This window comes from Bactrocera tryoni, chromosome 5, assembly GCF_016617805.1.
Source record: "Bactrocera tryoni isolate S06 chromosome 5, CSIRO_BtryS06_freeze2, whole genome shotgun sequence".
In the NCBI taxonomy this organism is placed as follows: Eukaryota; Metazoa; Arthropoda; class Insecta; order Diptera; family Tephritidae; genus Bactrocera; species Bactrocera tryoni.
The window spans coordinates 6151394-6165344 of NC_052503.1; the positions used below are offsets into that span (position 1 = coordinate 6151394).

General features: G+C 36.0%; 2 protein-coding genes and 1 long non-coding RNA gene across 3 annotated transcripts; 1 reads left to right on the top strand and 2 right to left on the bottom strand.

Annotated features, from left to right (window-relative positions):
• Nucleotides 1-403: 403 nt before the first annotated feature.
• Nucleotides 404-9063, bottom strand: LOC120777316. Its single transcript, XR_005705506.1, has 4 exons — nucleotides 9049-9063; nucleotides 8731-8989; nucleotides 7908-8093; nucleotides 404-7171 (listed from the first exon to the last, which is right to left on the bottom strand). It is a non-coding gene; the product is annotated as an uncharacterized LOC120777316 (long non-coding RNA).
• On the bottom strand, nucleotides 8140-8724 carry LOC120777314. The gene has a single exon (XM_040108553.1). The coding sequence runs from the start codon at nucleotides 8624-8626 to the stop codon at nucleotides 8165-8167; it is 462 nt and encodes a 153-aa protein (XP_039964487.1). The 5' UTR covers nucleotides 8627-8724; the 3' UTR covers nucleotides 8140-8164.
• Nucleotides 9064-9556: 493 nt separating the features above from the next.
• LOC120778772 (tigger transposable element-derived protein 6-like) lies at nucleotides 9557-11550 on the top strand. The gene is made up of 2 exons (XM_040110752.1): nucleotides 9557-9809; nucleotides 9864-11550. Exons 1-2 carry the CDS (start codon nucleotides 9712-9714, stop codon nucleotides 11284-11286), a joined length of 1521 nt encoding a protein of 506 aa, XP_039966686.1. The 5' UTR covers nucleotides 9557-9711; the 3' UTR covers nucleotides 11287-11550.
• Nucleotides 11551-13951: the final 2401 nt, after the last annotated feature.

Genomic DNA, 13951 nt, shown 5'->3' on the forward strand with positions numbered 1-13951 from the left:
GTATGAAGGTCTCCACCATTATCTCTTTGGCGTAGAAACATGCACAACTCAGAAGATCTGAGCGGTTGTTTAACTTAGCTTCTTGGACCGCAGCTATCGATTTTGCTCTGGAGTCCGTAGCAGAAGTACAACTTTGGCCGGATAAAATCCGTGTTAATTCCGGTAAGGTAGAACCGGCTGTTATTGGAGTTGAATTTGTCGGTCAACGAAGATACATAGCCCATCTCTTTAGATCTATTTAACGATGCGACACCATTGTCTTTTGTCAAAGTTAAAGGCTTATAAGAGAAAAACATCTCACCTGAAATCTTTTCCGCTAATTAAAACCAGATTTATTTTTTAATTGGAATATGGTCCTATTTATTATGGATATTGTTTATTCATATTGAAAACATTTCAGAAGTCTTTTTTTTTCAAAAAACATTACACATTTATTCATAAATAAAAACAAACACAAATTCAAATATGAATGTTCCTGCCTATAAATTCTACACAACTTGCTTAAATGGTGCTTAAAATGGCGGTCCCCTCAAGAAATGTTATGATGCATCGTGGAATATACGGAATACATTCTCGAATGCAGAATCTCGGTTTTGTATAACCAAAAAACCTTCAGTTGCTCTCTTAATCAGTGTACGGATTTTTATGAATGAGTGGAGTTTTGTTGACTCATATATTCCATGTACAGAAAAGCTTCCTTACAGGGAACCATAATGCAAAAGGAGCGGACCAAATGAAGATAACAGACAGGACGAAAGTACCACATGTACGTTGATATTTCCATCGATGAGGTTCCCTCGCCGTCGCCTCCGTAAAATATCCCTCGCTGCCGTCAAAACATTGCATCCCTCGACGCCGTCAAATCTTGGTTCCCACGCTGCAGTCATAACTTGGAATCCCTCGCTGCCGTCAAAACTTGGTATCCCTCGCTGCCGTCAAAACTTGGTATCCCTCGCTGCCGTCACAACTTGGAATCCCTCGCTGCCGTCATAACTTGGAATCCCACGCCGCCGTCACAACTTGGAATCCCTCGCTGCCGTCTAAACATGGTTTCCCACGCCGCCGTCCACTCTAATTCGCCGGAAAAACCAAAACTACAACCCCACGATGAACCGCCGAGTCCCACGATGAGAAATCCCCCGCTGCCGTCAACACTTGGAATCCCACGCTGCAGTCTCAACTTTGTATCCCACGCCGCTGTCACAATTTAGAATCCCTCGCTGCCGTAACACTTGGTATCCCTCGCTGCCGTCAACACTTGGAATCCCTCGCTGCCGTCAAAACTTGGTATCCCTCGCCGCCGTCACAACTCGTTGATTACGACGATTGTTTGCTAATTTAATTTTTGCCTTCCCAATTAAACTCAATTAAGCCGTGAAGACAAACGGAAAAACTGACGTCTCGAAATAAGATTCATAGGTGTTTAAGGGGTTTCTAGAACTGCCTTCTCTCTGCCTCTCCCAGTTAGTGATGAAATAAGAACGATGAAGATGAATATCGGACATTCGACATACAAAACGCTCATACTCTCAGAAGTTACGAAAAGATATGCCAGTCGTGGTAAGCAAAAGATGGAGCGGTCGAACAGTATATTGCCCTCATACTTTCTGCCAAGTTACGTCACACATGCCCACGTACCAACCTCCGATGAAACCACAAAGTTCTAGCCTTTGCAACAGAACGCACACGGACCACATTTAATTCACACTAACCAGACCACAACCATAAAGCCAGCACTCAAATGGTATACATATGTATGTATGTATGTATCCTCTCTCGACGGAGTTGTACAATCCGATCGGTAGCAAATGGGCGAAATTACTTTTTAGTAATTTAATGGATTCGACATCAACGTAGATATTATTATCTCTTCAAAGCGCTTGGAAGGCAATTGCTCTGGCTATTCAGTAGACTCTGGTCGCGATTTCTGGTGGTAATGAATGCTTGTGGTTGTGTGTTGATAAATTGTGCGTTAATACGAGGACTGTGTGTATGCGCGCATGATTGCAGTTAAGTGCAAAAAAGGACGCTAGATGAGGTTGCATGTGCACGTAAACATGTGACCAGGACGAACTACATTGGACGAGATTGTGTGTAGCTCTGCCGACTTGCAAAAGTTGTGTATGCCACACAAGTACTGAAGGATGGAATTTGAATGCGATGCGCTGTATAAAGCACTTGCAACTTATTGTTTTGATGCGAATGCGGCTTAGATGGTACGGCCGAAGAATTATTAAAGAGCTAATAGAATCTTCCGCGCATTCCACCAAATTGATTCGATTTCCAAAATGGAACAGCTGATCACGATGTTTTCCCTATATGAACTAAGCTTTCTATATCTTGCACTCTTTCCTGCCTTTTCTCCCTTTATCTCTGCATCTCTCTTGTAATCGGATGGATGTGTGTTGTGTAGTTAAGAATTAACCCAATAGATAAGACGAAATCTCTGCTCTCAAAATGATGCTCACTGCAAAACCCTTTGTATGACAAAATGACATCTTTCTCTCTCTCTCATGCACCGGTCACCAAGGAATGCTTTGATCTTGTGGTGGAAGTATGTAGTTTTCACTGCTTTCGTGCCGTGTGCCAAGTTAATTAATATATGTATCAAAATTACATTCATTCAAAAAATGTTACATGTCAAATTACAAGGTAAGATTTTTAAAAATATATAAAGAATGAGTTTACAGAATATCTTTCAAAAATTTTGAATATTACATTGCAAAAATATTTGCGATATTTCAGTCAATATAAACTGTCACAATTTACATGAGATTTTTCTTCTTGGTTTACATGTGTACTAGAATATGGATTTAAGTTTCTTCACATTTCTTAATGCACTCGGCATATTAGTGGATCGACTACTTCTTCGTACAGTCGTTATAGTTTACAATCAGATAAAATAATTAGATTTCTACAAACATCGTGGGTGACAAACAATTCAACTTAGATATTATAACAGAAAGTTTGATAAAATTTGATAACATTTGGTCAAGTAGAATAATGCTTGGATACAATTATCTTTGAAGGTATTTTAACAGAAAATTGTAACAAAAAACACTAATCGTGTAAACATGGATTTCATCAATTTTTATGTGTACAATTCTTGTAATGTCCAGGCATTATAGAATGAGCAGTTACATAATTAATATGTTAACTAGGCTATTGTGGTTTGAGATCATCTGCAAACCACATACAGTGGCTGAAATCGTTTCTTACTGTGGACTCGTTAGTCACATGAGACCTGTAAATATATAATTTTATACTAACAGAACGAACCGTAACAAGTCTTACGCGTGTTTCTTTGATTCCCTTTAGAAACATTTCTTCGCCCACATTCGGCGACAGACTCATCAGAACTCCTTGCCATCACTCAATGCCAGGGATTGGCCGAGCGGCGACTCGTACGGATTCGCAAATTACGAAAGGAAACGGAAGACCAACGACGTTGTATGTGAGGTATTCTGAGGTACGATTTACAGCTTGTCCTTCAATTACCAGATAACGTACAATTGGAACAAGACTGTCGTGATTAGAATGATTAACAGTATATATGTAAGAATTTATATGGACGGCCACTTCTAGTTGTATCGTTCGATTCCCTTTAACGATCATCTGGATGCGTACAATGCCGCCATTTGTATGTTTAACAATGAATTAAGCATTGTATTGTTTACTGCAAAATAGAGTGTTTAACAAAAACGGGTAATTCAAGCAAACACCTCATTTGGTTGAAGATTTAAGGCTCGCTGATGCACTTCCTTAATAAAAAAATAGGCCGAGTAAATTCTGCAAGTTGCAACATAATGGTTAGGGGAGTGGAAGCTCGTGCCCACTATTTCGAAAATACTGATAATGCTGAAACATCTTGCCATAGTTTCTCTTACGACATTACCAAGAAGTTGGACGAAATATCATCAAACTGCAAATAAATTTTTATTTGAAGGAAAGATTCATTTACAAAGCACCTTCAGTTTCCTCAACTGCCTGATGAAGCAATACAGAAATGCACCACCGTAAGTTGCCGTTTACTCATGATGGTTTTCTCTAACAGGCCTATCGTGGTTAGTTGGCAAAGAGTCGACTGATTATTATTCGCATTGGAGATACGTACAGGTACCGTTCAACTGTATTATATCGCTGTAATAAATAAACTATTTCGTTGTTTTTGATGCCGCGAAAATAAATTCGCAAGTAAAATCGTGTGTAGATAGTTTGTATGTTTACAGGATGTTTAAAAATCGAGACATTTTAGTTTTACCAGTTTCAAGTGGAAGATATCCACGGGAACCGTTATTTCAATTTGGATGCCCTTTCACTGCTCGTAAACCGATGTTTCACATGACGGGCGTACTATTTACCGAGTGTCGTATGGCTTGATTCCCTATAGCCAGTATACAGATGAGATATACGCAGGAACAGATCAACTACGCTATATCGCTACAAATTATAATGAGAAAAGTCGCATGTTTTCGAAGAAAATATATAAAAATAAATTTTCCAATTTGCTAAAAAAATTAAATCCCCAGAAGTTGTGTAAAAGAATGTCGTTGTGCCTTTCAAAGCTGGAAAATATCGAATACCTCGTGCTTTAGTTGTATAAAGATTTTCATCTAACCTCTTGCATAAAATTGGTGGCGTCTCTATCGTAAACATTGTTTGATGCATTGCACCTGTTGTTGGCGTGATTCCCTTTTTGCCAAGAACCTATTTTTATCCCTTTCATGCAAAGGCCAGGTAAGTTCCTGTAACAAAAGTTGGACATATAACCGTGTCTTTGGCATACTAATTCAGAATTGATGTTTTGTAATTTTACTGGCCAGATAGTAAAATTAAATGCAGATAATGTTTCTTCTTCTGTGTAAGCAAGATCTAGGATCCAGTCCTTAGAACATCGAATTTGTGAAATCTATAAGAAATACATTAATATATGGCAAGGAAACAGTTTCTTACTGTTGCATGGTGAATAGTTGCAGTTGGTGACTCCGTCGGAAATTTTTAAGGTCTAAATCTGTTAAGCTGCTTTAGAAAAACTTCCTAGTAAGCTAGGCACAGACACGGGCACACGCAGGCACCGATCAACTGCGACGTACCGCTGTAAAATATGGAAATGTCTTCTCTATCGCGTGGTTTATGGTATAACAGTCATAATATAAACAATCGGCAATTGAATATTAAGTACTTATTATTAAGGTTGGTTAAACCTTTCGTTTTGGTTATCCAATTTAACGGACCGAAATCTTGGTATTCAACCAGATATAGTAGATATCTCCTCCCTCCAACGCTCTTCGTGCAATAACTGTGAAATAACATTACTACAGATATATAAATCAACCTAACCTTCGTTGACAACTCCAGTGTATATGGTATTGTCTTGGCATGATTCCCTTTTGCCATTTTTATATGTTTTAGCCCTTATGTTCAGAACGGTATTTATATTTCCTTGGGTTTGTAGTAGGTTGGTGATTGACAAAATAAAATGTATCCTTGCAGTGCAATTGTTAAGTTATCGTTTCCTATGAATTATGTATTAGTCAAATTTAAAATTGCAAATGTCTTACAATCGGCTTCAAGTTGAACTCGTGCTGTTAAGTGATGTTCTTAAGGTATTCAGATTTCTGCTGGTTGTTTTTAGAAAAGTCCAACTGTGCCATATCAAAGCAGAATTACGAAAGTTGATCGTACTCTTAGTGCTTCCTATAAATTGGGTATTAGTCAAATAAAATTGTACTTGCTCTTCAAATTGAATTAGATAGAAATTATGGGATGCTCTCAATGTCTCTAAGGTGATGACAATTTCGTTAAGCTTCACTCACAATTGTTTACAGAAGTTAGATGCGTACAGGCACGTTCTACTGTGACGCATCGCTAAAAGAAATACTAAAAAAAATTAGGCCGTTGAATTACCCGCTGGCAGTTCTGATGAGATTTGAGGCCTATAACTTGTCTTTGATTCCCATTATTGATGCTGTAATGGTAGAAATTAGTGCAAGATATGATGGACCTAACCTCACCACCTCGTCGGCACCATTTAAAATGCATGGAGAGGATATATCTGCCAAATTGACCGTACGCAATTCGCAATATTGTGGAGTATCACTGAAAAATCAAAAAGAAAACTCTAGAGGTAACTCTTTCGTTCTCTAGATGAGTAGAAAATATGTGTTTTTGTATTTTCGTAATACACAAATCCCTGTGTTTTGTTTATGTATTCCTAATAGGTGCTGGTTGTTCGATTTTTCCCAATCGGGGAACAATGTTTTCCCTCAACACATTCTCAAGACTTGGAAATTGTTGATCAGCTCTTTATCATTGGTCAACCGATACATACAGGAACCGTTCAACTGTCGTATCGCTGTAACAAAATCGTAAACAGAGGAAAAAAAAAAAACGAAGAACAGAAAACAAAAAGAGACGGATATGTCGGCAGCCAGCAGATAAGATTCAATTTCAATATTCAGGATTCTGTAAATTAACGATAAGTGTTTAAAGAGGAAATCCATTTGGCTTACGTCACGTTGATCTTTGTCAGGGAAAGGGTTACAACATTTTATAACCCCAGGTAAAAATAGTTTTAAGAGAGTAGAACGATGGTTATTTCCGTTATCCGCTTGATATATAAAATTATTCCCCACGATGTTATGTTGTTTAGGATATATATGTACGTTGGTTTTAAATGCGAGCAGGCACGTTCAACTGCTTCGCATTGCTGAAATTTTAAAGCTAATTGTTCTTCGAAAATATTTGTAAATACCCTTCGCAACCATATGTTGGTTGTTTGCTATTTTTGTCCCTTCATGTTCCACATATTCGTTTCTGGAAATTATGCTGTTTTGGTTAACGCACGAGTATGGCTTTCTTTTGATGTCCCGGCTGCAAACACACTTTGTTGCCCATTCTCTCAAAACGTCACCACAAATTTTTTCAACATCGATGTTGGGTGTACTACGTGAGGAACAGCACGTGCAACTGATAAACAAACTACAGCAGCACATCACACCAGCACATACCGTCGCTTCCGCCACTTTCATATTCCGTATAGATCCGAATTAGCACCCACAGCAATTTGTGTAGAATTTCTATGTTCTCATTCTCATTGTTTTAGCTCACTCACTCTGTTGTTGGATCAAATACTTCCCCGATTTATCATCTTTTATCGGCAAAAAACGAACTGTAAAACAAAATATCATTTATGGTTGATTTTTAATGCTTCAAAAATAAATTTACACTACAAATTTTTTGTATTAATTTAAATACTTTTTTATTATATTTTTTCCAAATCATTTCTGTATAAATTTGTATAAAAAAATTTAAAAGAAATATTCTTTACATCCTTACTTTTATCTAGAAACATCACAATTGATTCAATATGAATCACAAACTTCTCAGGTACACCTCGTGTATTAATTGCACTAGCAGTTAAACTACGTCAACTCAAAGCAAATATGTAAAGCTATGGTGCCATCTCTTTTGCTCATACTATTATAATGCGAACTGTTATACATTTTAATGTGTCATCTCTTTCGCTCACCCTATTTCTCTGTGAACTGTTATACATTTAAAGTATATATTTGATTGTGTATAGTATAAGATTATTTCCTTTCGCATCTTCTCGAATTTACGTATTATGTTGAAATCGTGAAATAAGCTTTTATATAACATCAAAAGGTAATTGAAATATCGAGTAAATTAGCCATGTGTACAATACACGACACACTCCGAAGTCTTTAGTATACACAACTTTCGACATGATTGCCGAAGTCGACTTCCGAAGTGAATACAAAATCGATTTTTATATACACAAAATGGCGATGGCTTTACAATTTTGCTTTGTGTTAAAATTAGATACTCATATACAATAAACTTCGCAATTTATATAGTTTTGTTTAAATATTAGTTTTACGAACCGATTGAGTAATATCTGAGCTGATCATCCACACATCAGTCGTGCGTACGTAGCTCCCAAAACTCGGCTCGGGTTCGCCCAGCCCAGTCTCGTTGGCTTTGGCTTTCTCTACCAGAAAATGGTGTCATGTCAACTCACTCGGTTTTCATTTTCACATTATGGAACACTTTGTACGATGCTTCATTGACTGCAAATGAAAAACTTGCTTGATAAAACTATACTACAAATACACATTTCAGACATCTGCAATTAAAACTATTAACTAACTACTGCAATACTTTGTAACACATTGCAATTATCACTTTTTACATTATATTCATTTATAAATGCGGATTTGACATCACAATCTTTATTAGTACTGCTGCTCAGCGATCGCATAAAGGAATCCAAGTCACTAAGCTCACTTTTCCACAAATTATCCACCTTTTTTTGACGTTCAGCTTCTTCCTCTTCAGACACCTTCCCCTTCACATAACTGCTGATGGCGTAACTACCGTCTAGTTTCGTTTGGAACTCGGCCCAACGATGAAAACGTTCTCTCTGTTTGCGACGCAATTCAGCTTCCGCAGTCAAAAGAGCTGTATTCAACATTGCATTTACACGTAAATTGCCACGCAACTTTCTTTTCATTTCTGATCGTTTGATGCGGAAATTACGAACCCATCCGCAAAGCGTTGTTGGATCTTGTTCAACAAAAACATTTTCACAAGTTGTAACCATTTTGAGAAGAAATTTAATTTGCCACGATCGTTTTAGCACTAGGCACTGTTTGCTCTTTTCTTTGTTCTGATTTTTATATATTTGCAATGCACATGTACACACACCTTCAAACTTTGTTGGCCTTGAATTTTGATGACTCAGCTCACTTCTGGTACACATAGAAATTAGCTTCCACTACCTCGTTTTGACTCGTGTAATATTTTCACAATATGTTCAACACAACTTCTCGCCAACAACTGTGAAATCTCGTTCATTGCAGCCTGTTATTTATACTCTGGCCCTTGCTTGAACGAAGCAATTCCTCCGCTTGTACGTAAAAAGTAGTACCTATTTTAGGGTGACTTTCGCACGCTGGTGACTGACCTGAAGAACAAGGGTAAATTTATCGACAAACGAAACTTAAGGGACTAATACTGCTGTACCACAACTGTAAATCTGTTCTTTTATATTTTCGTAATTCTAAAGTAAAAATTGCACCTAGAATTTATTTGCTATTTTATACGGTTCGTTATTTTATCGCTTTCTGGTCGTTTCCTAAAATTCGGAATAATATGAGGAAAACGTTGAAATGTTGCCAGACGATATATAAAATCCTTGTATTTATTAGTTAAAAATTTAGAAAGTACATTTTAAACATTTAACATGATGTGATAATAATGGAAATTTTTATAAACAATAGGTAAATATTAAAACATACAATTTTTGCTTTATTTTGTCATTCAAAATATACTTTTACTGTGTATATAAGTACATTTGTATATCCACACATTATATGTATGCTGTATGTAATAGATATGTATGAATTATGTATGATATAGAGTGTTTCTAAAAGTTGCACTGTACAAACGTATCTTTTAAATATACATATACAGTTAAATTGGACAATATGGACACCCCTTATAACCGGACAGCTCCTAAAACCGGACAGCTCCCAAAACAGGACAAATTTCATGAACCCATTGCTTTCATTAATATTTTCACACATAAACAATTCCTAACTTGTTTTAATTTGTAGCTAGCTCTCTTTAAAAGAGTTTATTTAATTTAAAGTTTGGTAAATAGTCTGTATATCCCACAATCGCAAAATGCCACCAACAAAAAATGTTTTGTCTATTAAAGATAAAATGGAAATTATCAATGTGTTCGAGAAAGAAAAAATAAGTGTTCGTGAGATTGCGAAAAGGTACAGTTTAATTCTGTAAGGAACTCATTTGTTATAGTTTATTTCTATTTGAAGGTTCTATATTAGCAAATCGCAAGCTGCAGATATTAAAAAAAATAGAGAAACCATTCGTTCTAAATGGGAGTCTGGAGCTAATGTTCTTCAAAAGAGAAGTTTTATAAAAGAAGGAGGATCTGATATTGACAAAATGTGTTTTGATTGGTTCACTAAGGCTAGAAGACAAAACATTCCTGTTTCTGGTCCGATTGTACAAGCTAAGGCGAAAGAAGTAGCGCGGAAGTTGGGTGTATTAAATTTTGTTGCATCAGATGGATGGTTAAATCGATGGCGCATAAGAAATAATGTTGCTTTTAGGAGCATATCTGGTGAGACTTCAGATGTAAGCTCAATGGATGTTGAGCAATTCAAGGCAAAGCTACCATCTCTGCTACGCGACTACAAGCCAGAAGACATTTACAATGCCGACGAAAGCGGACTATTCTTTCGTGCATTACCTGACAAAACTCTCGGTCTTAAGTCCGAAAAATGTATGAGTGGCCAATTATGTAAGGAGAGGCTAACAATCCTATTTTGTATAAACATGGCTGGACAAAAGGAACAGCTTTTGGTCGTTGGAAAAGACACCCTTCCTCGACCATTTAAACATCTTTCTTTAAATGAACTTCCAGTGGATTGGCAATCTAACCACAAAGCATGGATGACTCATGAAATCATGACTACATGGCTAACTCAACTAAATAGGAAAATGAAATTTCAAAATCGGAAAATTATTTTGTTCTTGGATAATGCAGCAACACATCAAAGTCATATGAACTTTACAAACATTAAAATAATTTTCTTGCCTCCAATTACAACCGCAGTTTGCCAACCTCTTGAACAAGGCATAATACAAAATTTTAAAATTGAATATAGAAGCTTAATGTTACAACACTTGCTCCCAAAAATCGATTCAGCGAGTTCGGCATCAGAGTTAGCAAATTCCGTTAATGTTCTTGAAGCTTTATACTTCATTCAAACCTCGTGGAATAAAATTAAAGCCACAACCATCAAAAACTGCTTTCTTAAAGCTGGTTTCCCACACACCAATCAAAGTTTGCCCGATTTTATTGACGAGGATGATAAGTTTCGGGTCACGTACAGAAATTTAAAAAATGTAATACCTTTTAATTTTGACGATTTTGTTGAAATTGATAAAGTTGTCTTTACTGAAGAAAATTCTATTGAAATACAAGTTGAACCAGACCTTGCAGAGATTAGTTACTCCGATGACGAAACAATTGAAGAAATTGCCGAGCCAATAGTATCGTACAAAGACGCATTTGAACATATTGCTTTATTGAAGCAATTTGCAAGAGATGACTTTACAGCCTTCAATCTCTTAAAGAATGTAGAGACTCATTTTGAAACTCAACTCCTTAAGCTTAACCAATCAAGGCTTAAACAGCCGACTATAATTAAATTTTTTCAACCAAATTAAACTTGTGTAATGGCTAAAATTAAATGTAAACTTGTATTCAACTTATGCATACAAACATAAGTATATTAATATAATACAAATTTGTCAGTTAGAAATATAAATAATTTTGTAAAACATAGAATATTTTTTTTAAATCAGAACCTCAGTTCATTTTCGATACTCTAAGAACACATTTTTAACTTACTCGTAAGTTTTGGTTGTTGTTGTTTTAACGGAGATCTAATCCCCGTTGGGATGGTAAATATCATTTGTGTTGTCGTCGAGGTCATCTAACGGTAGGCCCAAGAAACGTGCTGTTTCGACGGGGTCGGACCAAAGGGAGGAGGGTGTTAGATGGGTAGGGTTTGTGGGGCATGCAAAGAGGTGGTCAGTGTCATGCGGAGACTCGTTGCATGCAGGACATACATCGAGTATGTCAGGGTCTATTCTGGATAAGTAGGAGTTTAACCTGCTACAGTATCCAGAACGAAGTTGCGCAAGGGTCACACGCGTTTCTCGCGGCAGCTGGAGCTCTTCGTCTGCGATGGGTGGTGGTTTCGTAAGTTTTGGTCATTCCCCATAGCTGGACAAAACCACTGCGACGGTGGATGTCCAGTTAGGAGGAGTTTCACTGTATATGTTTATTTATTTTTAAGATATGTAATTTCATTTCAAAGAATCGCAACAATGTGTTAGTAAAAACATTAATGTCTCAATTTATATTTTTTAATATGAATATAAAATAATATATATTAAAATATAAATATAAATTGATTTAAACAGTAAAAAAATCATAAGCTGTATTTCGAAATCAAAACTGCGTTTTCCAAATAAAATACTATTTTTTATTATTAAATACATTGATTATTTCTATCTATTGTTATTTTTGTGAAATAAAAAGTTGTATGTAAGTAAATAACGATCAATTCATTCCCGAAATAAAACCACGTTCAATTATTAATTTAATTTACTCGGCTTCCTTTATTAAAGAGAACATTTGTATATACATATGTATATATGTATGTATGTATATGAGTAACTTCCCAAGATGCTATGCATTTTTAAGAATATTCGCAAACATTCCTTTTAAGTTTAAAGTAACGGATTTGGCGATCAAGGTCGACCTTGTTTAGCGTGAGAATATTTAAAGGAACATCTTCCAAGGTAAACAAATAACATCCCTTCTTGGATAAGTGAAGTTCACATTATTGGTATGTTTGCTTTTATGCAGGTAAATGCGAATAACTGTGCTATATAAATATGTGTACATACACTGATATGTATATATGTATAAGTATACCTACACTTATGTGTGTATCTATGTCCGTGTTCTGCTGGTTTCTGCCCTTTTGCCAAGAAAACTATTTTAACAGCTGTAACACAGCGGCTCGTCAATTCACAAGACATACAAATGTATGCGATCGAATGGCATGAAAAAACATACATACATATACATACATATGTATACATACGAACGTATCGTTGCACTTAAATATATTTTATACAAAAAAATGACTACAATTTATACCTACTACTCCAAATGATCGAAAGTAAATGCAGTTTGACTTTATATAAATGGAGTACATTTGTGTATGTGCATATATTCTTTTGTGTTTGAATATATAAACATATGGCTGTGGCTTCGCACAAATTTGAAAACAAACGTTAACTTCGGCTGCACCGAAGCTAATATACCCTTCACAGGTGCATTTCTTTTGGTAACTATGTGTTCAGTTTGTATGGAAGCTATATTGTATAGTAATCCAATCTGAACAATTTTTTCGGAGATTATGTTATTACCTTAAGCAGTAATCCATGACAAATTTCGTGAAGACACCACGTCGAATGCGAAAGTTTTCCATACAAGCCCTTGATGCCGATCGCTCGGTTTGTATGGCAGCTATGTATATGATATAGTGAGTCGATCTGAACAATTTCTTCCGATATTACATTATTTCTATGAACAATAACTCATACCAAATTTCGTGAAAATATATCGTCAAATGTGAAAGTTTTCCATACAAAAACTTGATTCCGATCGTTCAGTTTGTATGTCAGCTATATGTTATAGGGGTCCGATATTGGCAGTTCCGACAAATGAATAGCTTCTTGAAGAGAAAATGACGTTTGCATAATTTCAAAACGATATCTTATAAACTGAGGGACTAGTTCGTATATATACAGACAGACGGACATGGCTAAATCGACTCAGCTCAACATACTCATCATTTATATAAGTATGTATGTATATACTTTATAGGGTCTCTGACGCTTCCTTCTGGGTGTTACAAACTTCGTTACCTAAAATGAAAAACAAAATAAGATCAAAAAAGTCGAAATTCATTTTTTTATTGCTTACGCTTCACTACATCATGTGATATACATGCATATGTATGTACATATAAGTAGCATAAAATTTTCAGCTTCCGCTGGCAGATATAACCAATATATAACCATTTTATAACCAATATTATTGGTTTCTATTGTATCGTTTCCTACGACGATGGATTTATGAAAAGTGATGTTACGTTATTTTAAATTTTATGTGACGAGATATAGTTTTAAATAGTGCTTGGATTAGAACATTGGGTCTCAACAAAGAAATCATAATCAGATTTATTGATCGCTAGAAATTTAATTTCGCCGTGTCTTTGACTACCCTGAGAATTCCAATCCACCACTGTTG

Excerpts from the sequence above, each read along its gene's own strand:
- LOC120777314 (XM_040108553.1), bottom strand. The coding sequence starts at position 8,626 with ATGGTTACAACTTGTGAAAATGTTTTTGTTGAACAAGATCCAACAACG.
- LOC120778772 (XM_040110752.1), top strand. The coding sequence starts at position 9,712 with ATGCCACCAACAAAAAATGTTTTGTCTATTAAAGATAAAATGGAAATT. Across the intron at positions 9,810-9,863 it reads GTTCGTGAGATTGCGAAAAG|GTTCTATATTAGCAAATCGC; the intron begins GTACAGTTTAAT and ends TTCTATTTGAAG.